Source organism: Tachyglossus aculeatus, chromosome 12, assembly GCF_015852505.1.
Source record: "Tachyglossus aculeatus isolate mTacAcu1 chromosome 12, mTacAcu1.pri, whole genome shotgun sequence".
Taxonomy (NCBI): Eukaryota; Metazoa; Chordata; class Mammalia; order Monotremata; family Tachyglossidae; genus Tachyglossus; species Tachyglossus aculeatus.
In genome coordinates this window covers 44,383,234-44,408,693 of record NC_052077.1, presented here as the reverse complement: position 1 = coordinate 44,408,693, position 25,460 = coordinate 44,383,234, and the positions used below count along the sequence as shown (strand labels likewise).

Genomic DNA, 25,460 nt, shown 5'->3' with positions numbered 1-25,460 from the left:
CCTGACATCTGGCAGATGGAAGGGGCCACTCTGGGGTCCCCTTCGCTGGCTCCTTCCGCAGGGAAAGGAGAGGGGACCGACCTTTACCAAGCCTGGCAATACAACTCTAGACTGTAAGCTTGTGGGCAGGGAATGTGTCTATTTTTTTGTTATACTGCACTCTCCCAAGTGCTAGTGCAGTTCTCTGCAGACAGTAAGCACTCAACAAATACGACTGAATGAATGAATACAACATTGTGGGCAGGAGTCGGGGGTTGGCCTAGTGCAGAGGCAGGGAGGGGCAGGAGTGATGTAGACAGAGGTTGAGGGACAAGATGGACAATGGGGTGACCCCACATACCTGCCACCCTCGCCCACCTCCACCTGGCTAGGCATGGTTTAGGGCAGGGCCTGGCCTCACAGTTGGACAGAGATGAGGAAAACTGGTTAAGGACATTGCCTATCCCATGCTTCAGTAGGGAAGAGGGCAGGTTCATTCAGTCGTGTTCATTGAGTTCTTACTGTGTGCAGAGCACTGTACTAAGCTCTTGGAGGAGTACATTACAACAATACATGGAATGACCTCTGGGGTGGGGAGTTGGTCACTCCAGCAGGAGAGGCCAGCTGACCAGCTGCAGGGCCAGGTCCTGCACTAAGCCACATTTGGCCAGGTAGAAGTGGACCGAGGCAACAGTTAAATGGAGACAACCTGTTGGCCACCTTGTCCCTCCTTAACCTCTGGCTGCATCACCCTGGCCCTTGACTCGCGATCCCGGGCCAAGTAAAAGACGGTGGCACTGACTTGCTGCTGGAGGGAGGGTGACGGGGAGGTGGTGCCTGAGGGTGCTGAATGTCTGGAATGTGGAAAAAGGAAGCAAACAAGGAGTTCCAAAGTGTCTTTTTTTTTGGCCTTTTAAAATGGTGACCAACTGAAGATAACAATGCAAACTTCGAATATGAATTAGTGGCCACACCCGGACTCGCCAGCAGAATGAACGGAGGAGATGAGAAGGGATAAAACAGAGTGTATGTGTACATTCATTAAGGTGAGTATGTATATGTATGTGTTTGTGGGTGTGAGTACAAAAGTGGGTACGTGTGTTTGTGAGAGTGAGTACATGACTTGGTGTAGGTGTTTGTGAGTGACTGAGCTTGAGGTGGTGGCACCCTATGGCCTAGGGAAAGACACGCATTCCTCGGTCCTTGGGTTCCTTGGTGCAAACACAGGAGGGTCGTTCCCGGCACGTCCATGACTCGGGCAGGGACACAGGGGCTGTGGACTGCAACACTTGACCTTTACTCCTCGGCTCCTCTCAGCATGTGAAGACAGAGTCCGTGGCAGGCCCATGGGACACGGGAGTGTTCCAAGCAGGGCCTCTCAAAATAACACTTGAAACTTCTTTCTTGCAGCTGACTGGTTCCTGGGGAAGAGTCTGGCTGGGTTCTGGGGCCCTGAAATCACATGGCAAGAGAAATGGATGGGGCTTGGGCAGGGGAACACAGGTATTTCTGTCTTACCCCAGGGGCTGAAGGGAGAGTTGAGAAGGGAGAGTTGAAGGTGTGGGGTGATCCAGGCTGGGTAAAGGAGGGAGAGTCAGGGAGGAGAGGAGTGTTGAGTGGTCTTGTACTACATCACTTGGGGAGAGTCAAGGTTGGAGAGGGCCTTTACTGAGTTACTAGGGGAGAATCAGGAATGGAGAGAAGAGAGTCAGGAATGTTAGATGGTCCATGCTGGGTTACTAGAGGGGAGTCAGAGGTGAAGAGGGAAGAGTCGGGGATGTGGAATGGTTGGTGCTGGGTCACTGGAAGAGTGTCAGAGTTGTTGGATAGACCATCCTGACTATAGAAGCCCACCACATGCAGAGCACAGTGCTGGGCATTTGGGAAAATAAAAATCCCTGCCTCAGAGAGTCTAGTGGGAAAGACCAAGCCACATGCCACCGTTTGACCCTCATATAGGCCCTCCCCTCCTTTTACCGACTTTACCGCTCAGGAAACTTGGTTCTCCTAGACTCTGCCTGGTCCACGTGTGGCCCGTGAACTCCATGGGGGTCAACGACCTCTTCTGCGGTGCATCGGCCTGTGTTGGGGAAATCACCTAGGCTGCCATGGACTGACCACACCTCCCAAGCCTACTGGCTCATGGTAGGGGGCAGAGGGTATGCAGTGGCGTAAAGGGCAGCCAGACCTACTCTGAATGCATGGGTCGTGTTGGGTCTGGAAAACCGATCGGCCACCCCCGCCCTATCGCCCAGGGGCTGCCGCTCGGGGCTTCTGGGCACTGCGCTGGACACCCGGCTGAGGAGACGCTTGGCTCGGTGCTGCAGGAGGAAATAGTCAAGATTAAAGCCACAACCCCCCCCCCCCCGCCCCCCCGCCCCCGAGACCAAGCTCCCACAGCCGGTGTCAGAACTGGCATTGGACCTGGGCCATTTTTGCCAGCTGGACACAATCCTGCCCCAGGCACCTCAATGTTGCAACGTCACCTGTGTTCAGTCCCTTATCTGGCTGCCCTGGGGGTCAGAGTTCAGGCTGCTGAAAGAGGACCATGACTGTGGGACAAGGGGTGGAGGGGCTGGGGCAAAATTGGACCCACAAAGTTGGCGTCGATCACCCTTGAGCTGGAAACCTCTGTGACTATCTCTGAGGGTCACTCCCTCTGCAGCTCCCACTATCACCCTGGCCACATGCTCCAAGCTGTCTAGCCCCTGTGCACCCCAGTGCCCTGGTGCCCTGGGCTGGGTGGACACGGGGCTGAATGGGGCAAGGATTCAGGATCATCTGGGCAGGTCCTTACAGAATGCTGAGCAAACAACTGGCATCCCAGGGCACTTGTGCCTCTGCAGCAGCAGCAGTCATTGGAGCTGGCAAACACACATGCCTAGGTCCATATCTATACCTGAGGGCGTACCCACCGCTGGCTTCCCTCCAGGTGGACTCAAACGCAGAGAGGGAGGAGGCCAAGGTCACGTGGCTTCTGGGGACAGGGGAGATACTTGCACCACTCTCTCCAGCCTCTGGCCATGGAAATGGAAGAAAGGAAATGGGCCATACCCAGCCTTGGCGAGATCCCGGCGTTGCTGGTGACGGCTCTCTTGTCTCTGGGCCAATGGGAGGTAGCTTGTTCCGAGCCGTCGAGGCAGGCGGTGGAGACAGGCGGTCCAAGCCGGCAAACCTAGGATTTGGACATGTGTGCAGCAGGTGGTAGTTCCTCTAGGCTGTAAACTTGGTGTGGGCAGGGAATATGTCTACCAATGGGTATATTGTAATCAATCAATCGTATTTATTGAGCGCTTACTGTGTGCAGAGCACTGTACTAAGCGCTTGACTTGTACTCTCCCAAATGCTTAGTATAGTACTCAGCATAGAGTAAGAGCTCAATAAGTTCAACTGATTCATTTTTACTTTTCAACCTCTGCCTGAAATAGAAACTCCTTACCATCTGCTTTAAAGAACTTTATCAACTTGTCCCTTCCAACTCACCTTTACTAAAACCCAGACGTGCACTTCACTCCTCTAGTGCCAACCTACTCACTGTACCTTGATCTCATCTATCTCCCCACCAACCTCTTGCCCACGTCCTGCTTCTGGCCTGTTACTCCCTCCTTGTTCATTTCCGACGGACAAGTACTCTCCCCACCTTCAACAGCCTAAATGAAGGCACATCCCTTCTGCTTCGCCCTGACTTGCTCCCTTTATTCATCGCCCCTCCTGGCCCTCAGTACTAGAGAAGTAGCGTGGCTCAGTGGAAAGAGCAAGGGCTTGGGAGTCAGAGGTTATGGGTTCTAATCGCGGCTCCTCCACTTGTCAGCTGTGTGACTTTGGGCAAGTCACTTCTCTGAGCCTCAGTTACCTCATCTGTAAAATGGGGATTAAGACTGTGAGCCCTATGTGGGACAACCTGATCACCTTGTATCATCCTAGTGCTTAGAACAGTGCTTTGCACATAGTAAGTGCTTAACAAATGCCATTATTATTATTATTATTATTACTACTACATCTGTACGTATCCGTAATTTATTTATATCAATGTCTGCACCCCCTCTAGAGTTTAAGCTCATTGTAGGCAGGAAATGTGTTTTATTGTTATACTGTACTCTCCCAAGCACTTAGTACAGTGCTCTGCACACAGTAGGTGCTCAGTAAATGTGACATTGATTGACTGATTGATCGAGAGAGGATAGGAAAAGGTGGAAGAAAGGAAAGGGAAAGGGAAAGACCACCTGGGAGAAAGTGCCACTGGAGAATACCAGCCACTGTCCCTGGTTGGGGGAAACTCTCCACCCTCCCCACACCACTGCCCACCCATTTTCTGGCCCTTTAGGCCTAGGTACTGACACAGTCTCTCTAGGAAGCTCCCTGAGGGTCCGTAATAATAATAATAATAATGGCATTTGTTAAGTGCTTACTATGTGCAAAGCACTGTTCTAAGCCCTGGGGGGGATACAAAGTGATCAGGTTATCCCATGGGGGGCTCACAGTCTTCATCCCCATTTTACAGATGAGGGAACTGAGGCTCAGAGAAGCTAAGTGACTTGCCCAAAGTCACACAGCAGACGTGGCAGAGCTGGGATTAGAACCCATGACCTCTGACTCCGAAGCCCATGCTCTTTCCACTGAGCCATGCTGCTTCTCCGTACCAGATCTTCTACTTTTAAAGTATGCTCCCTATTGCTCAATACCCATCAGGTACCCAGTACATTTCTATACCTGCAACAGGTGCACAGAAAAGCAGCATGGCCTAGTGGAAAGAGCAAAGGCCAGGGTTCTAATCCCAGCTCTGCCAATTGTTTTCTGGATGACCTTAGGCAAGTCGCTTAACTTCTCTGTCCCTCAGTTTCCTCAACTGTGAAATGTGGATTAAATCCTACTCCTTCCTACCTGGACTTTGAGCCCCATGTGGGACAGAAACCGTCCAACCTGGTAAACTTGTATGTACCCCAGTGTTTAGAACAGTGCTTGCCACAAAGTAACTATTTAACAAATGCCATAAAACAAACAAAACAAACAAACAGGCACTCAGTACAGCCCTCTGCATAGCCCTCAGCCCACCCAGTTGGTGTCCAATAGAGTGCATTGCTGCCCTCTAGAAGCTTTCCTTGAGTTATTTCTCCACTGGGCCCTCCACTTTGTCCCCCAGTGGCGAGGAACCCATGTGTCTGCTCATGCTGGTTGGCCAGGCCGTGTCTGTGTGGGTCAGGAACGCTGTCGAGGCTGGGACGTGGCCAACACACAAGATTTCTGGTTGGGGAGAAGTGGTATTTCAGGGCACCTGAGGGTTCACCCTCGCTGTGGGGAGTAAGGGGAAAGTGGGGCATTTGCGGGGTCCAGGGCAGGATGGGGATTGAGGGGTTGGTTGGGGGGACTCGCTGGTGGGAAGTGAACTCACAGCCTTGTGCCCCGGAGCACCTCATCGCTGTACACAGTGGGCGTCTTGGACCTCTGAGGGTCAGGGCCGAGAGATGGCAGCCGGCGGTGTGTGAGGGGTTTCCTGCTGGACCCCGTGGGACCCCGGGATGCCGACCGGACTCTGGAGTCCGGGGTCTGTACCACTCGTGCAGACCCAGGCAGGCTGGTGCGGATCGTGAGTGCCCGCTCTTCGGGATCGAACCTGAGGAAGAATCCAACGTCTGTCATCCCCCTAGGCCCCACCGTCTCCAAGCCACCCTGAGTCCAGCCTGTGGCTGTCCCAGCCTACCCTTTGCCCAAGTGCCCGGACTTTCTGATCATGCAAGAACAACAGAGATAAGCACTCCCAACCCTGAGGCCTTGGACTGAGCTCCAGGAGTAAGGTCAGGATGGGGCGTGTAGCCAGCCTGGTCTTCGAGGCCTGGCAGACTGTCGAACGGGCCTGGAGGTGGAGGGGCACACCGTCAGGGAAGCAATGACACCCCATGGGTGTCCTACCTCCTGGAGGGCAAAGTGCACATGCGCTGCTTTGGCAGTACTTTTCCCCACATTTAGTACAGTGCTGGCACTCATTCATTCATTCATTCAATCATATTTATTGAGCGCTTACTGTGTGCAGAGCACTGTACTAAGCGCTTGGGAAGTACAAGTTGGCAACGTATAGAGACGGTCCCTATCCAACAACGGGTTCACATTCAGCGATGCCCAGACAATACTGCTGATTGAGTTGATTTCGGCAACAGAACCAGAGCACCAGTAAAGTGGTTGGGGGAAAGGAAAGGGAGGAAAGAGGGTGGGAAGAAGGAAGGAATGAGGTAAGGAGGGATTCATAGATCCTCACTGCTCTCAAGGAGCAAAGAGAGTCCTTGTCCCATTGGCTTTGGCCCTGGACCCCAACCCGGCTCCTTGCCTCCCACCCCAAACCTGCTCATTCTTGCTTCTTGCCCCCATCCCCAGCATGTACCCTGGCTTCTCAGCAGGGCCCGTTTGTCTCTGCTGCAGGGGCTTTGCCTGGATGGTCATCACACCAGCCAGCTGGCGGTAACAGTGGTTGGAGAATCGCTGAATCTAGCAGGAGACAGAAGACTTAGTTTTCACAAGGATGCTAGCCCAGTGCAGGGGGAGGGAAGAGGAGCCACGTTCTGCCCCAAGCAGAGGGAAGCCAAAGCTGTGTCCCTCCAGGCTGGACAGGTGGGCAGACCTGGGTAGAACTGGAGGGGAGATCCAGTCTTGGGGAGCCCAGGTTGGAATGGCTTGGGTGGGTCAAGGCGACCTGGGTGGGAAGGGTCTTGGAGGGGACAAGCAGGGGTAACATTCCTTCATTCATTCATTCAATCGTATTTACTGAGCACTTATTGTGTGAAGAGCACTGTACTAAGCGCTTGGGAGAGTACAGTAAAACAATAAACAGACATGTTCCCTGCCCATAATGAAGGAGCTTACAGTCTAGAGGGAGAGGCAGACAATAATATAAATAAATTATACATACGTTCATAAGTGCTGTGGGGTTGGAAGAGGGGAAGAAAAAAGGGGGTAAGTCAGGGAGATGCAGAAGGGAGTGGAAGAAGAGGAAAGGAGGGATTAGTCAGGGAAGGCCTCTTGGAGGAGATGTGCCTTCCATAAGGCTTTGAAGGCAGGGAGAGTCATTGTCTGTCAGGTTTGAGGAGGGAGGGGGTTCCGGGTCAGAGGCAGGATGTGGGTGAGGAGCTGGAGGTGAGATAGACGAGATGGAGGTACAGTGAGAAGGTTAGCATTAGAGGAGTGAAGTGTGAGGGCTGAATTGTAGCAGGAGAGTAGCAAGGTGTGGTAGGAGGGGGTGAAGTGATTGACTGCTTTGAAGCCAGTGGTGAGGAAACCCGGGCAGGGCAGGTGGGGAGACCTGGGTGGGGGCTGAGGTGGGACAGGTGAGGGGTGAAAGGCTGACAGGGCAGAACTCACCTGGGCTGGGAGGAGGGTCGCGGGGAAGGAAGCGCTTCGCATCTCAGAGCCCCGGGAGGGCGGGACGCTGGCGGGTTGGGAGGTCGGGAGCCGTGGCAACCGGCTTTCAGCAGCTTTCAAATGCTCTGTCACTTTACTCCCCTCTTCACCAGTGGAGAAGGAGAATCCATCAGTCAACGTATCAGCAGTACTTCTTGAGAAACAGCCTGGCTTTGTGAGAAGCAGTGTGGCTTAATGGAAAGAGCACGAGCTTAGGAGTCAGGGGACATGGGTTCTAAACCCGGTTCCGCCATTTGTCAGCTGTGTGAACTTGGGCAAGCCATTTAATTTCTCTGAGCCTCAGTTACCCCTTCTGTAAAATGAGGATTAAGACTGTGAGCCTCACGTGGGACAACCTGATTACCTTGTACCTACTCCAGCACTGAGAACAGTGCTTGGCATATAGGAAGCACTTAACAAATATCATTATTATTATTATTGAGGACTTACTGTGTGGGCGCTTGGAAGAGTACAATAGAGTTAGTAGACACAATCCCTGCCCTCAAGGAACACACAGACTGCTGTAGGCAGAGCGCTGTACTGAGCGTTTGGAAGAGTGCAATATAGTAGACATAATCCCTGTCCTGTCAATCAACCAATCAGTACTAATAATAACGATGGTATTTGTTAAGCACTTACTTTGTGCCACGCACTACTCTAAGCACTGGGTTAGATACAAGGTAATTAGGTTGTTCTACATGGGGGTCACAGTCTTAATCCCCATTGTACAGATGAGGGAATTGAGGCTCAGAGAAGTGAACTGACTTGCCCAAGGTCACACAGCAGACATGTGGCTGCAGCAGACATGTAGAGAAGCAGCGTGGCTCAGTGGAAAGTGCACGAGCTTTGGAGTCAGAGTTCATGGGTTCAAATCCCGGCTCCACCAACTGTCAGCTGTGTGACTTTGGGCAAGTCACTTCACTTCTCTGTGCCTCGGTTACCTCATCTGTAAAATGGGGATTAAAACTGTGAGCCCCACGTGGGACAACCTGATCAACCTTGTAACCTCCCCAGCGCTCAGAACAGTGCTTTGCACACAGTAAGCGTTTAACAAATACCATTATTATCATTATATGGTGGAGCCGGGATTAGAACCCATGACCTCTGACTTCCAAGCCCGTGCTCTTTCCAGTGAGCCACGCTGCTTCTCCCGGCCGGTCCTGCTCGCTGACGTACCAGCGAGCGCGGCTTCCCGGTCCCTCCGGATGGGCCCCTCCAGCAGCCCCACCAGCCAGCTCCAGGCCTGGTCGAAAACTGCCGCCACCACGGCCTCTTTGATGCAGTCCACCGGGGACACCGGGGGGAGACCCCGCTGCCTCCTCTGCAGGGCCCGCTGGGCTCTCTTCCTCTCCACGCTCTCTTCCTCACTGTGGGAGGGGAAGTCACCGGGGTCGAAGGGATGAGGATCCCCTGCAGGGCCTGACATCCCCTTGCCCAGGGTCACCTCGGGGCCGGGGCTGGGCCTGGCCCCTCCTGGACCGTCCAACTTGGGCCTGAGCCCACAGGGACCGTGGGAGGGGAGCCATCCTGGGTGGGGTGTGTCCCAGTGGGGGAGGATCTGGGGGAGACCCGGGGGAGAGGGGCCACTCCAACTCCCAAAGGCCGAGTTCTATTTACAGCTCTTTACTGTCGAAGGCAAAGTACTCTTCCATGGTCCCCTCCTGGGCGATGATCTCCTCCTCCAGAAAGGGGAGCGCCGAAAGGTCCGGGGGTCCTGGGAGACAGAAGTCCTGGGCCGTGTGCCGCGGGGAGGCTTCGAGGGTCAGCGGGGAACCCGAGATGCACAGCCTAAAACCAAAGTCCCCAAATCAGCCAAACCGCACCACTCAACACGCCAATGCCAACAGCCAGTGCAGGTGAGACAAACGGGCAGGTAGTGCCATCCAGTGGAGGAAGCATGGGGTGGGAGTCGGGATGATGATGATGATGATGATGATGATGATGATGACGATGGGTATTTGTTAAGCGCTTACTATGTGCCAAGCACTGTTCTAAGCGCTGGCGTAGATACAAGGTAATCAGGTTGTCCCACATGGGGCTCACGGGCTTCATCCTCATTTTACAAATGAGGTAACTGAGGCACAGAGAAGTTAAGTGACTTGCCCAAAAAATAATAATAATTCATTCATTCATTCAATCGTATTTATTGAGCGCTTACTGTATGCAGAGCACTGTACTAATAATAATGATGGTATTTGTTTAGCGCTTACTATGTGCAAAGCTCTGTTCTAAGCGCTGGGGGGCTACAAGGTGATCCGGTTGCCCCACGTGGGGCTCACAATCTTAATCCCCATTTTACAGATGAGGTAACTGAGGTACAGAGAAGTTAAGTGACTTGCCCAAAGTCACGCGGCTGACAAGTGGCGGAGCCGGGATTAGAACCCACGACCTCTGACTCCCAAGCCGGGGTTCTTTCACTAAGCCACGCTGTTTCTACCGTGGTTCAAATCCAAGCTCTGCCCCTGGCATCTTGGGTAAACTTGGGCAAATCACTTAACTTTCTCTGGGCCTCAGCCTCTTCATCTATGAAATGGGGCTAGTAATAATACTTGGGGCATTTGTTAAGCGCTTACTATTATGCCAAGCACTGTATTCAGCAATGGGATGGAAGCAATAATTCAACTGGACACATTCCCTGTTCCCTGTGAGACTTACAGTCTAAGTAGGATGGAGAGCACATGCTGAATCCCCATTTTACAGGGCTCTAGATGTCAACTCATTTTGGGCAGGGACTGTGTCTGTGATATTGTTATATTTACTCTCCCAAATGCTTAGTACCGTGCTCTGTTCACAGATAGTGTTCAATAAATGCGATGGACTGAGATGAGGAATTAGGCACCAAGAAGAGATTTGTCCAAGGTCCAAGAGCAGGTAAGTGGTGGAGCCATAAATAGGGTGTACATCCTCTAACTCCCAGGCCTGTGCTCTTTCCACTAGGCCACGATACTTCCCAGAAAATACCTGTTGTACCTCTCTCTCAACCTTTGAGCCCCAGTGGTACAGGAATTGTTTCTGATCAGATTCTCTTGTATCTTCCCTAGCACTGAGCGCAGTTCTTGGCATAAAAGAGGGTGTTCAATAAATAGGATTCTAATAAAAGCAAATGGTCTCTTCCTCCATCAGTCTAGCCTGAGACAGAGATAAGCTGGAGGGGTTTTGAATACTTCAAGAAGCAGCATGGCCTAGTGGAAAGAACGCAGACCTGGGTTCTAATTCTGGCCCCACCATATGTCTGCTGTGTGACCTTGGGCAAGTCACTTTACTTCTCTGGGCCTCAGTTACCTCATCTGTAAAATGGGGATTAAGACTGTGAGCCCCATATGGGACAGGGACTGTGCCCAACCCAATTACCTCATAACTGCCCCAGCTTTTAGAATAGTATTTGGCATATAGTGTTTATGCTTAACAAATACCACTGTTATTATTATTATTATTATTATCATTATTATTATTGAGGAGTGGTTATGTGCCATGTTGCTCGCCTCCAGGAACACGGACCACTGGGGAAGGATACCTGGTACTGGGCAGGGATGAGATGGCTGGAGATGGGTTGTTGGGTGGGGAAGAGACTGAGGTGGCTAGAGATGGGGTGGGAGAGAGGGTCACAGGATGGGGAAGGGATTGCCGTGGCCGGAGGTGGAATGGCGGGTGGGTGATGGGTTGTGATGGCCAGAGATGGGATTGTGGAACTGGGGATGCTGGGATGGCCTGAGATGGGATAGATAACATGAAGCTACGTACTGATTGTCACTGTGACTGCTGAGGCTGCTTTCACTCAGGCTGGGGAGGGGCTTGGGCCTAAGGGGGCCAGTAGCCGTGGCCTGGAAGTGTTGGAAACCTTCATCTGAGGGGAGCAGGAGCTGTTGGCCCAAAACCCTGCAAGGCACAAACACAGGTCATTCAGTCAGTAAATCGTATTAACTGAATGCTTACTGTGCTCAGAGCACTGTACCTTGGTGTTATCCTTGACTCCTCTCTCTCATTCAACCCACATATTAAATGCACCACTAAATCCTGTCGACCCCACCCTCACCACATCGCTAAAAATCTGCACTTTCCTTTCCATCCAAACTGCTACCATGTTAATACAACCACTCATCCTACCCTGCCTGGATTACTGCATCAGCCTCCTTGCTGACCTCCTGTCTCTCCCCACACTAGTCCATACTTCATTCTGCTGTATGGATCATTTTTCTACAAAAACGTTCAGGACATGTTCCCCCACTCTTCAAAAAACTCCAGTGGTTGCCCATCCACCTCAGCATCAAGCAAAAACTCCTCACAATTGGCCTTAAAGTATTTAATCACCTTGCCCCCTCCTACCTCACCTCACTACTCTCCTACTACAACCCAGCCCGGATACTTTGCTTCTCTAATGCTAACCTTCTCGCTGAGCCTTGATCTTGTCTATCTCGCCACTGAACCCTCGCTCGTGTCCTACCTCTGGTCTGGAATTCCGTCCCTCTTCAAATCTGACAGACAATTACTACCCCCACTTCAAAGCTTTATTGAAGGCACATCTCCTCCAAAAGGCCTTCCCTAAAGCCCCCCTTTCCTCTTCTCCCACTCCTTTCTGCATCACCCTGACTTGCTCCCTTCGTTCATCCTCCTCCCAGCCCCACAACACTAATGTACATATCTGTAATTCATTTATTTATATTAATGTCTGTCTCCACCCCTCCCTGACCCCAGACTGGTAAGCTCACTGTGGGCAGGGAATGTGCCTGTTTATTGTTGTACCGTACTCTCCCAAGAGCTTAGTATGGAACTCTGCACACAGTAAGTGCTCAGTAAATACTACTGAAAGAATGAATGTGCTAAGCGATTGGGAGAGTACAATATAACAGTAAAAGGACATATTCCTTGGGAAGCAGTGTGGCTCAGTGGAAAAAGCCCGGGCTTTGGAGTCAGAGATCAGGGGTTCAAATCCCGGCTCTGCCGATTGTCAGCTGTGTGACTTTGGGCAAGTCACTTAACTTCTCTGGGCCTCAGTTACCTCATCTGTAAAATGGGGATTAAGACTGTGAGCCCCCCGTGGGACAACCTGATCACCTTGTGACCTCCCCAGCGCTTAGAACAGTGCTTTGCACATAGTAAGTGCTTAATAAATGCTATTATTATTATTATTGTTATTATTATTCCCTGCCCATAACAAGCTTGTAGTCTAGAAGGGGAGACAGACCCTAATATAAATAAGGTGCTTCGAGGAGCCCAGGGGCTGTGGGTGGGGGAAGGAAACCGGAGGCGAGGCGGGAAACAGTCTGTTAGACAGGGCGATCCGGCCAGGCTGGGTGCCGGGGAGGAGCAACCAGACAGCCTCCTGTAGCCCTGATACCCTGTCCTACCATTGCCGTGCCCTAGATGCCCCTGCTCTGCCACCACTGCCACGGTTTCCTACCTGCCCCTACCCAGTCACTGCTGCTGCCACTCTGCCACTATCTTCCAGCTGGCCCTACCCTGCGGCCACTGCAGTTTTCCAGCTTCCAGCTGCACAGCCACAACATTAGGCTTTGAGTTAGCTGCACGTTAAAGCAGTCCATCACCATACCCCCTCCTACATCACCTCGCTTCTCTCCTTCTACATCCCAGCCTGCACACTTTGCTTCTCTGCTGCTAACCTTCTCACTGGGCCTCCATCTCTTCTGTCTTGCCCCCAACACCTTGCCTACATCCTGCCCCTGGCCTGGAATGCCCTCCCTCCTCAAATGCGCCAATGGCTCTCCCCCCTTCAAAGCCTTACTGAAGGCACATCTCCTCCAAGAGGCCTTCCCAAACTCAATCCCACTTTTCCTCATCTCCCACTCCCTTCTGCACCTCCCTGACTTGCTGCCTTTGTTCTTCCCCCTTTCCCAGCCCAACAGCACTTATGCACATATCTGTAATTTATTTATATTAATGTCTGTCTCCTTCCCCCACCCCACCCCCGACTGAAAGCTCGTTGTGGGCAGGGACTGTGTCTGTTTATGGTTGTATTGTTCTCTCCCAAGCGCTTAGTACAGTGCTCTGCACACAGTAAGCACTCAGTAAATACAATTGAACTGAATGAATGACCACATTGAAACAAAGCCTGCTCTTCTGTCCCCATCTAGGGGACACGGTCTAGGTCTAGGGCAGCCTCTAGACTCCCTGGGTGAGCTCTTGGAAGCCCATAGGCTTCGTCTGACCAGTACACAGGCCAGCCCCAGCCCAGCGGCCCCCCACCTGAGATGCAGTGACCGCTGCGTCCACTCGGCACACTCGGCCTGTAGGTTCCGGGTCTGGGGGCTGACCTTCCCGTCGAACAGCGCCTCGTCCACTTCCCACAGCAGCTGCTGCACACGCTGGGCACTGGCTCTGTCCAATTCCTGGGAGCGGGGGTGAGGATGGGCGCTCAGGGGACGGGCAGGGGGTCTTTCCGGCAGGCCAAGTCAGAACCCCCCGCCCATGGGCAATTGTCACAAGGCCCTGCCAGGCAGCCTCAGCCTTAAGGGTTTGAGTGACCTCTCCTCCAAGGGGCCTTCCCAGACTAAGACCCAATTTTCCTCATCTCCCACTCCCTTCTGTCTCGCCCTGACTTGCTCCCTTTGTTCTTCCCCCCCTCCCCTCCTCACAGCCCTTATGTATATATATCTGTCATTCTATTTATTTATATTGATGTCTGTTTATTTTCATTGATGTCTGTCTCTCCCCGCCCCCAACCCCACGACTGTGATCTCGTTGTGGGCAGGGATTGTCACTCTTTATTGTTGCAGTGTACTTTCCCAAGTGCTTAGCACAGTGCTTTGCACACAGTAAGTGCTTAATAAATATGAATGAATGGACGAATGAGAGGCTGAGCCGGGCTTGGACTGGACTCACCCCGCCCCCATACTGCGTTCCCTGTTATCACCAGGGAAAGGGGCCTGGGATGGTGCTGGATATGGGGTGGGAGAGGGCGGTGGTGATTCTCCTTGGGGCCTCGCGGTAGCCCCCCTCCCACCAACGCCACCCTCTCTCCCCCTTCTAGACTGTGAGCCCGTTGTTGCGTAGGGACCATCTCTATATGTTGCCGACTTGTACTTCCCAAGTGCTTAGTACAGTGTTCTGCACACAGTAAGCGCTCAATAAATACGATTGAATGAATGAATGACATCTCCCGATGAGAAGCAGCGTGGCTTAGTGGAAAGAGCATGGGCTTGGGAGTCAGAGGTCATGGGTTCTAATCCCGACTCCGCCACTTGTCTACTGTGTGACCCTGGGCAAGTCACTTAACTTCTCTGTGCCTCAGACACCTCATTTGTAAAATGGGGATTAGGACTGTGAGCCCCATCAACCTGATTACCTTGTGTCTCCCCCAGCACTTAGAACAGTGCTTGGCACATAGTAAGCGCTTAACAAATACCATCATTATTATTATTATCATGGGTCGTCGGGTCCGTACATCGTCCCTCCAGGAGTAGATGGAGCTCCGCTCGGTAGACAGCCCGGTCGTGACGCTCTGGATGCCCGACCACGAGTTGTTCAGGTCGGTTGGGGAGGCGGATCCACTCGACGACAGGGAGGAAACGGACTCACTAGGGGGACAGACAGGAGGCTGGAATCCCAGCAGGGCCTGGGGCCCTGAACGCGTCCCACCGTCCCTGGCCTCCGTCCTCTCTTACCCTTAATGCACCGACAGACTGTGAGCCCACCGTTGGGTAGGGACTGTCTCTATATGTTGCCAACTTGTACTTCCCAAGCGCTTAGTACAGTGCTCTGCACACAGTAAGCGCTCAATAAATACGATTGATTGATTGATTGATTGATTGACATGCCGAGCCCGCCCCCCGGGCCCTGTCCCTCCGCATCCGGATTCTCCCCATGGCTGCTTTCCTCCACTTCAGGCTCACCTGCCTTCCTGGATTCTGCTGCTCTTCCCTTCCTCCCTTCCTCACTGCTCTGGCTCTCACTTGCTTAGATCCGAGCCTCCAGGATCTCCCTTCAGAGACTAGAGACTGCTCAGACCACAGTAATCAGCATGTTTTTTTTGCTTAGCTTTATTTTATCAATAATATGGGCAAGTATGTTTCTGGTACTTGGAATTCTGGGGGCTAGAAATCTAATTCTTACCTCCCCTTCAAAAGGGAAAGTACAGGTTGGAGGACATGGGAAAGAACCATTGCTTATATACCTAATGCATCTTGATGAAACATTTATAAGAAGAATAATAAGAAGTGATATTTGTGAAGTTCTTACTGGGTGCCAAGTATTCAGCACGAGGGTAGATGTAACACTCCCCCTGGCCTGGAATGCCCTCCCTCCGCACATCCACCAAGCTAGCTCTCTTCCTCCCTTCAAAGCCCTACTGATAGCTCACCTCCTCCAAGAGGCCTTCCCAGACTGAGCGCCCTCCTTCCTCTCCCTCTCCTCCCCCTCCCCATCCCACACGCCTTACCTCCTTCCCCTCCCCACAGCACCTGTATATATGTATATATGTTTGTACATATTTATTACTCTATTTTATTTGTACATATTTATTCTATTTATTTTATTTTGTTAATGTTTTGTTGTCTGTCTCCCCCTTCTAGACTGTGAGCCTGCTGGGGACCGTCTCTATGTGTTGCCAACTTGTAATTCCCAAGCGCTTAGTACAGTGCTCTGCACACAGTAAGCGCTCAATAAATACGATTGAATGAATGAATGGCTCTGGTTCTACCGTCCCCCTGACCAGCCCTCTTAGTCAATCGCCACCCTGGGACCACCCTGTGAGCCAGAGTTCTAGGGGAGGTCGGAGACAATCTCACAAAATCTCTCTCTCCCTTTCTTCCCTTCTTTTCTTCCCTCTCCCCACCTTCCTCCTTTCCAGCTGTCCCAATGGCCTGCAAACCAGGGAATTGCCAATATTACAACACCAACATGAATGCTAATAAACCCCGAAAGAACCAGGCCACTGGAATCAAGTTTTCACCCAATTAGCCAGCGTGGCTCCCTTGGCTGCTGGCCGGCGGAAAGGAGGGCGTCAAAGGCAAGTGCTCACCAGGTGTAGCTGCGGATGGCGTCCTGCACGTCGTTGGTGAACTGGAGTGGGAGGGGCGTCCTGTTCTTCCCAGCAGAACGGTGGTCCCCCAGGTTGTCCGGCAGACCCCTCCTGAGAAATAGCAAAGAGCCAACGTGTGATAGTGCCCGCCCTCCCTGCCCCATTCTCAGCTGCCCATCCTAGCTGCTCTGCCCCATGAGAAGCAGCGTGGCCTGGTGGATAGAGCACAGGCCTGGGAGTTAGAAGGACCGGGGTTCTAATTCCCGGCTTTGCCACTTGTCTGCTGTGTGACCCTGGGCAAATGACTTAATTTCTCTGTGCCTCAGTTCCCTCATCTGTAAAATGGGGATTAACACGGTGAGCCCCATGTGGAACAGGGACTCTGTCCAACCAGATTTGCTTGTATCTTCCCCAGCGCTTAGTACCGCCCCTGACACATAGTATTTAACAAATGTCATAATAATAATACTAATAATTATTATTGTTTTTATTATGCCAGACTGCCCTACCAAGTGTCCCATGCTCAGCCACTATTAGCACACAGATCTTCCTGTTCTTGCCCCTCCCCTTCCCCCCTTCCCCTTTCCTGAAGGAAAAATCAACTCCAAAACCTTCTGACCACTCAAGTCTCACAACAACTGACATGGTGCTGAGTTGTCGATATTTAGGACAACCCGAAAGAGGAGTTTCCTACATAGCAGAACAATTGTTGCCCTCAAACAACTAATCAATAAATGATTTTCACTGACTACTTGCTGCATGCAAAGCACTGAGCACTGGACACTTGGGAGAGGACAATAACAAGACAAACATTCCCTGCCTTCCTAGAGCTTACACTCTAATAATACCACTCTTCCCATTTTCAAAGTCCTCCTGAAATCATATCTCCCCGAGAAAGCCTTCCCAAACTAATGTCTCATCTCTCATGTCCCCATCCTATTTGCCTTCCTTTTCTACATCACCTATGCACTTCCATACTTAATTATTTTTATAATAATTTATTTTAACACCTGTCTCTCCTACTAGATTATAAATTTTGAGAGCAGGGATCATGTCTACCCTGCTGCCTAATTTATTGTACTCCCCCAAGCACTTAATACAGTGCTCTGCACACAGCAAGTGCTCAATTGATTGACTGAATACTACTACTACTAATAATAATAATAATGGCATTTATTAAGCGCTTACTATGTGCAAAGCACTGTGCAATGATTAAGTACTTACTATTTGCCAAGCACTGTGTAAACATGGGGGTTGATAAAGATAATCAGGTTGGACACAGTCCCAGTCCCATAATGTATCCACATTTAGGGAGGGAAAGCAGGTATTGTACCCCCATTTTTCAGATGGAGAGACTGAGGCCCAGAAAGGTGAAACATCTTTCTCGGTCACCTTTCTGGCCAGTGGTAGAACGGAGACTAGAACCCAGGTGTCCTACCCCACAGACCTGAGTTCTCTCCACTAGTATACACTGCCTCCTTTATTTTTAACACCCCCCCCCCCCCACCCCGAGATCCATTTGATCCAAGGGCTCTGGCAGCTGAGAGAAATTTCTGTCGTGAAATTTCTCACAACAAACATGCTGATGCATCACTTGCAGACTGGCACTCAGTGTTAATCATTACACTCCTATTCAGTGAACCATGGCATCATCCATTTTCCCCCTTGCCCAAAGCCACCCCCAGAAGCCCAGCCCATCGATTCCCGTCATGTTGAAAAGCCAGAAAGATGAAACACAAGCAAAAACCAATCCCAGCACCCCACCAAGCCAGCACTTGGGGAAAACTGAAAATCTAAGGCTGGATCCCACGTCAAAGTGAGAAAGGGAGAAAGTTGATATGGTTGGCTTCCCATCAAATTCACCACTCTCCTGAAGGTCAGGCAGCTCTGCCATATGGAGGCTGGAAGAAGAGGACAGAGGCCTCTGCTCACCCCCGTCCTGTTCTCTTTTACCAACATCTCCTACCCTGGTGAGGTCCTGGGGGAAATTCCAGAGTGGGTATCAGGGAAAACGAGGATATTCTAGAGTGGTTGTAAAAGATGTGGTCTAACAACCAGACTGGGTGTTAGAGAAAACGTGGGTATTACGAAGAGAAGAGGCTATTCCAGACTGGGTGTTAAAATGAGGAGTGTGTTCCAGATAAGGTGCTAGAGATGAGGAAGATAGTCCAGACAGGGTGCTAATGATGAGTGAGGACTCACCTGTCCCCAGGTTAAAATTGACACCCTACCTAATCTTCCTCCCCATCCACCTGTAGGATGTGTGGGGCCTCAGAGCTGTCCCTTTATCCACTGTTTTTACACCTCTTTATCTGACTCACATCCAGATGTGCCCTGAGAGCAACTGATGCACTGGTTGGAAACAAATGTTGGGCTGAAACATTTATTAGTTGTAGTAGTAATACCAGTATTGGTAGTGGTCGTAATGGTAGTAGTATTTATTGAACATTCACTTAATGATGATGGTATTTATTAAGCGCTTACTATGTTCAAAGCGCTGTTCTAAGCGCTGGGGAGGTTACAAGGTGATCAGGTTGTCCCACGGGGGGCTCACAGTCTTAATCCCCATTTTACAGATGAGGAACTGAGGCACAGAGAAGTGAAGTGACTTGCCCAAAGTCACACAGCTGACAATTGGCGGAGCTGGGATTTGAACCCATGTCCTTCTAGAGTGTGAGCCCACTGTTGGGTAGGGACCGTCTCTATATGTTGCCAACTCGTACTTTCCAAGCGCTTAGTACAGTGCTCTGTGCACAGTAAGCGCTCAATACGATTGATTGATTGATTGATTGACCTCTGACTCCAAAGCCTGTGCTCTTTCCACTGAGCCACTCTGCTTCTTCTGCTTCAGTCCACTTGGTGCACTGAACTGGGTATTTGGGACATACAATCAATCAATCAATGGTATTCATTGGGCGCTCACTGAGTGCACAGCACTGTACTGAGTACTTGGGAGAATACCATACAATACCATACAATACAATAGACACCATTCTTGCCCACAAAGAGTTTACAGACTAGAGGGCGAGTCAGACACTAGAATAAATTATAGATGGATAAGCATCTATTGGAGAAGCAGCATAGCTCAGTGGAAAAAGCACGGGCTTTGGAGTCAGAAGTCATGGGTTCAAATCCTTGCTCCGCCAACTGTCAGCTGTGAGACTTTGGGCAAGTCACTTAACTTCTCTGTGCCTCAGTTACCTCATCTGTAAAATGGGGATTAAGACTGTGTGCCCCCCGTGGGATAACCTGATCACCTTTTAACTTCCCCAGCGCTTAGAACAGTGTTTTGCACATAGTAAGCGCTTAACAAATACCATTATTATTATTATTATTACAGACGTGAGGGCGAGTCAGACACTACAATAAATTATAGATGGATAAGTATCTATTGGAGAAGCAGCGTGGCTCAGGGGAAAGAGCGTGGGTTTAGGAGTCAGAGGTCATGGGTTCTAATCCCGGCTCTGCCACTTGTCAGCTGTGTGACTTTGGGCAAGTCACTTAACTTCTCTGCGCCTCAGTTACCTCATCTGTAAAATGGGGATGAAGACTGGGAGCCCCAGGTGGGACAACCTGATCTACCTCAGTGCTTAGAACAGTGCTTGGCAATAGTAAATGCTTAACAAAAAAAAAATGGGTATGGACAGAAAAATCAATGTGCTTAATGGTTACAGACCCAAGTGCATAAATGAGAAGGGAATGCGAGTAGGGGAAATGAAGGCTTAGTTGGGGAAGGCCTCTAAAAGGAGAGGTGATTTTAGGAGGGCTTTGAAGATGGGAAGAGAGGTGGATTTTCAGATATGAAGGAGGAGGGAGTTCCAGGACAGAAGGAGGACATAGACAAGGGGTCCGAGTTGAGATAGATGAGATCAAGGTACAGTGAGTAGGATGGCATAGAGGAGTGAAGTAAGTAAACTGGATTGTAGTAGGAAATCAGCAACATAAACTGGGACAGAGAGAGTGAGAGAAAGAGAGGGAGAGAGCGAGAGAGAGAGCTGATTGATTGCTTTAAAGCTGATGGTAAGGAATTTCTCTTTGATGCTGCGGTGGATGGGCAGCCACAGGAGATTTTTGAGGAGGGAGGAGATATGGACTGAATGTTTTCTTAGAAAAACGATCCGGGACTCTCGTCCCCTCTTCAAAGCCCTACTGAGAGCTCACCTCCTAAAGGAGGCCTTCCCTGACTGAACCCCCTTTTCCTCTGCTCCTCCTCCACTCCCTATCGCCCCTACTCCCTCCCTCTGCTCTACCCTCTTCCTGTCCCCACAGCACTTGTTTATATTTGTACATATTTAGTACTCTATTTTATTAATGACGTGTATATCTCTATGATTCTATTTATCTGTTTTGATGGTATCGACACCCGTCTACTTGTTTTATTTTGTTGTCTGTCTTCCTCTCCTAGACTGTGAGCCCATTGTTGGGTAGGGATTGTCTCTTTGTTGCCGAATTGTACTTTCCAAGCACTTAGTACAGTGCTCTGCTCACAGTAAGCGCTCAATAAATACGGCTGAATGAATGAATGAATTAATGAATGAATATGGACTGTAGTGGGGAAGACAGGAGACAGGGAGGTCAGCGAGGAGGCTGATGTGGTAGCCAAGGAGGGTTAGGATAAATTCTTGGATCAGCAGGATAACAGTTTGGATAGAGAGGGAGGGGTGGATTGTAGAGATGTCAGAGGTGTGGGGTGGTACATTCTGGGTCACTGAAAGTGTGAAGCGGGAAGAGTCAGGGGTGTGGGGTGGCCCGCCCCTAACCCTAGTGCCTCAGTGCTGGAGTATAGCATGCCATAGCGTCTAGAGGCTGGGCTGGGAGTCAGAAGGTCATGGGTTCTAATCCCAGCTCCACCATTTGTCTGCTGTGTGACCTTGGGCAAGTCACTTCACTTCTCTGGACCACAGCTACCTCACCCGTAAAATGGTTTTTGAGACTGTGAGTCCTATTTTTGCCGATTTGTACTTCCCAAGCGCTTAGTCCAGTGCTCTGCACACAGTAAGCGCTCAATAAATACAATTGAATGACTGAATGTGGGACAGGAACTGTGTCCAACCCAATTACCTTGTAGCTACCCCAGGGCTTAGTACAGTGCCCGGCACATAGTAAGCAGTTAACAAAAAATATCGTCACGTGAGCCGAGGCGAGGAAAAAGAAAAATAACCACGAGCCAAGTGGCAGCAGAGAGCCACACCTTCGGGAAGACTCGAGAGGGCCAAGGGCTAGGGGCCACCAGGTTGGAGCTGAGCAGAGTCCCAGGACAGACAGGCTGTCACTCTTGGCTGAGCGGTCCATCGCTGGCTACCGTCCCCGAAGCCCCCAGTGCCGGCCAGGGTGGACACTGGCACCTCTCTCCCTTCCCCACAGCACTTACATAATGATGATAATAATAATGATGATGGCATTTATTAAACGCTTACTATGTGCAAAGCACTGTTCTAAGCGCTGGGGAGGTTACAAGGTGATCAGGTTGTCCCACGGGGGGCTCACATCTTAATTCCCATTTTACAGATGAGGTAACTGAGGCAAAGAGAAGTTAAGTGACTTGCCCAAAGTCACACAACTGACAAGTGGCGGAGCCGGGGTTTGAACCCCTGACCTCTGACTCCAAAGCCCAGGCTCTTTCCACTGAGCCATGCTGCTTCTCTATATACATAAGTATATACGTATACATATGAGAAGTAGCGTGGCTCAGTGGAAAGAGCCCGGGCTTGGGAGTCAGAGGTCATGGGTTCTAATCCCGGCTCCGCCACATATCTGCGTGGCTCAGTGGAAAGAGCCCGGGTTTTGGAGTCAGAGGTCGTGGGTTCGAATCCCAGCTCCTCCACATGTCTACTGTGTGACCTTGGGCAAGTCACTTAACTCTCGGAGCCTCAGTTACCTCATCTGTAAAATGGGGATGATGACTGTGAGCCCCACGCGGGACAACCTGATCACCTTGTATCCCCCCAGCGCTTCGAACAGTGCTTTGCACATAGTAAGCGCTTAACAAATGCCATTATTATTATTATATCTGCTGTGAGACCTTGGACAAGTCACTTAACTTCTCTGAGCCTCAGTTAATTCTGTGAGCCCCACGTGGGACAACATGATCACCTTGTATCCCTCCCCCCAGGGCTTAGAACAGTGCTTCGCACATAGTAAGCACTTAACAATGTCATCATTGTTAAGCCCCTTCCTTCCTCTCCCCCTCGTCCCCTCTCCATCCCCCGCATTTTACCTCCTTCCCTTCCCCACAGCACCTGTATATATGTATATATGTTTGTACATATTTATTACTGTATTTATTTATTTTACTTGTACATATCTATTCTATTTATTTTATTTTGTTAGTATGTTTGGTTTTGTTCCCTGTCTCCCCCTTTTAGACTGTGAGCCCACTGTTGGGTAGGGACCGCCTCTCTATGTTGCCAACTTGTACTTCCCAAGCGCTTAGTCCAGTGCTCTGCACACAGTAAGCGCTCAATAAATACGATTGATTGATTGATCATTATTATGTATATATCTATAATGTATTTATTTATATTGATGCCTGTTTACTTGATTTGATGTCTGTCGCCCCCCACTCCCCGACTGTAAATCCGTTGTGGGGAGGGATCGTCTCTCTTTATTGCTGGACTGTGCTTTCCAAGCGCCTAGTATAGTGCTCTGCACACAGTAAGCGCTCAATACATACGATCATCATCATCATCAATCATACAATCATCAATCATACAAATTGGCAACATACAGAGACAGTCCCTACCCAACAGTGGGCTCACAGTCTAAAAGGGGGAGACAGAGAACAAAACCAAACGTCTTAACAAAATAAAATAAATAGAATAGATAGGTACAAGTAAAATAAATAGAGTAATAAATATGTACAAACACATATACATATATACAGGTGCTGTGGGGAAGGGAAGGAGGTAAGATGGGGGGATGGAGAGGGGGACGAGGGGGAGAGGAAGGAAGGGGCTCAGTCTGGGAAGGCCTCCTGGAGGAGGTGAGCTCTCAGCAGGGCCTTGAAGGGAGGAAGAGAGCGAGCTTGGCGGATGGGCAGAGGGATTGGGGGCATTCCGGGCCCGGGGCAGGACGTGGGCCGGGGGTCGATGGAAGGAAGGAAGGAAGGAAGGAAGGAAGGAAGAAAGGAAGGAAGGAAGGGAGGGAGGAAGAAAGGAAGAAAGGAAGGAAGGAAGGAAGGAAAGGTGGGAGGAGCCCCCTCCCCAGTGTCCAGTGACAGCCCCTGCGGGAAGCATCCCCTGCTAGTTGCCCACCCCCCGGCTCAGACTCACCCGACTACGACCAGGCCAGCGACCGAGGGGCTGCAGCGCTGCGGGGGGCGCGGGGGGAGCGCCGCACGGGGCCCGGCCATGGAGAGACCCCCACCCGTGTCCGCGGCCCGCGGGAAAGGGGCCCCGCTTCCTCCTCCTCCTCCTCCGGCCCCGCCCCCTGCCCCCTGGCCCATCCCGGAGGGGGGAGAAGCCCGCCGGCACTGCCTTGGCCCTCGGTGCCCCGGCCTTCACTCGGATGCTGGAAAGAGAACCAGTCGAGGAGCTGCTCGGGGCATCGGCTGGTGATCAGCAGGGAAAAATCAATCAATCAATCATATTTATTGAGCGCTTACTGTGTGCAGAGCACTGTACTAAGCGCTTGGGAAGTACAAGTTGGCAACATATAGAGACGGTCCCTACCCAATAGTGGGAGGTGGGGGGCTGAACCCTCCCTGCCTCCTAGACTCTGCCTTCTAGACTGTGAGCCCGCTGTTGGGTAGGGACTGTCTCTAGGTGTTGCCGACTTGTACTTCCCAAGCGCTTAGTACAGTGCTCTGCACACAGTAAGCTCTCAATAAATATGATTGATTGATTGATTGCCTCCGACACGTGACATCTTCAATCAATCAATCGTATTTATTGAGCGCTTACTGTGTGCAGAGCACTGTACTAAGCGCTTGGGAAGTATAAGTTGACCTTCTTGACCAAAGTCTGCAGAGCCCCACCCCCATCCTGCCTCGGAGACCCTCTCCCCTTCCCCCAGAACCTGCACACCCCCATCCCCACCCTGGACCCGAGACCTCCCTCTCTTCCCTTCCCCCCAGACCCTGCCTGGCCCCCACCCTCACACCTCCTTGACCCAAGCCTGTGGAGCTCCATCCCCATCCCTGGAGAAGCAGCGTGGCTCAGTGGAAAGAGCCCGGGCTTTGGAGTCGGAGGTCATGGGTTCAAATCCCGGCTCCGCCAACTGTCAGCTGTGTGACTTTGGGCAAGTCACCTCACTTCTCTGTGCCTCAGTTCCCTCATCTGTAAAATGGGGATTAAAACTGTGAGCCCCCCGTGGGGCAACCTGATCACCTTGGAACCTCCCCAGCGCTTAGAACGTGCTTTGCCCATAGTAAGCGCTTAACAAATACCATAATTATTATTATTCTCCTGGCTCAGAGACCCTCTCCCCCTCCCCCAGAGCCTGCACACCCCCATCCCCACCCTGCACCCGAGAATACCCCCTCCTCCCCTCCCCCACAGCCCCCACCCTCACTCTTGCTCAGAGGCCCTCTCCCTCCAGGGGAACCTTCATAGACCCACATCAGGGACTGCTGGTCCTCCCCTACCTTGAGAATATTCCTGACTCCCACCCACCATCCTGGCTTCCAGAACAGCCCCCACCCCCGCCCCCAACTCTTCCAGAATCCACCACTGTCCGCATCCCCAGAACCCTCCAATCAATCAATCATATTTATTGAGCACTTACTGTGTGCAGAGCACTGTACTAAGTGCTTAGTACACTGCCTCCACTGCTGCCCCCAGGGAGTCTCCCCCACCCCTAGCAGCAGGACAGACTTCACTGATTTAGTCCCACCCCAGATTTCTATTCGGCTGGCCTGACTTCTCTTCATCTCCATAGATGTGGGCTGAGGATGTGGTCGAGATTTCCCTGGGGGCCATCCCACGTGGGCACTAAGGCTGCCTGCTGGGAGGTGGGTTGCCAACTGAAAAAGCCTGGGAAGAGGCCTTCCCTGACTAAACCCCACTTTTCCTCATCTCCCACTCCCTTCCGCATCACCTTGACTTGCTCCGTTTTCTCTTGCCCCTCTCCCCGCCCCACAGGACTTAGGTATATAGCTGTAATTCTATTTATTGTTAGTGAT

At 51.2% G+C, this 25,460-nt stretch overlaps 1 protein-coding gene across 5 annotated transcripts; it reads right to left on the bottom strand.

Annotated features, from left to right (window-relative positions):
• Positions 1-865: 865 nt before the first annotated feature.
• FAM149A (family with sequence similarity 149 member A) lies at positions 866-23,722 on the bottom strand. Of its 5 annotated transcripts, none has more exons than XM_038755342.1 (15): positions 23,611-23,722; positions 16,340-16,450; positions 14,765-14,897; positions 13,567-13,709; positions 11,107-11,241; positions 8,983-9,153; positions 8,542-8,732; positions 7,327-7,469; positions 6,353-6,456; positions 5,369-5,590; positions 5,032-5,220; positions 3,034-3,154; positions 2,172-2,300; positions 1,957-2,059; positions 866-1,431 (listed from the first exon to the last, which is right to left on the bottom strand). In XM_038755342.1, the coding sequence occupies exons 1-15, from the start codon at positions 23,688-23,690 to the stop codon at positions 1,358-1,360; spliced, it is 2,049 nt and encodes a 682-aa protein (XP_038611270.1). In that variant the 5' UTR covers positions 23,691-23,722; the 3' UTR covers positions 866-1,357. The 5 variants fall into 5 exon arrangements, with proteins under 5 accessions (XP_038611270.1, XP_038611271.1, XP_038611272.1 ...); XM_038755343.1 differs by having other exon boundaries at positions 1,966-2,059; XM_038755344.1 differs by lacking the exon at positions 2,172-2,300.
• Positions 23,723-25,460: the final 1,738 nt, after the last annotated feature.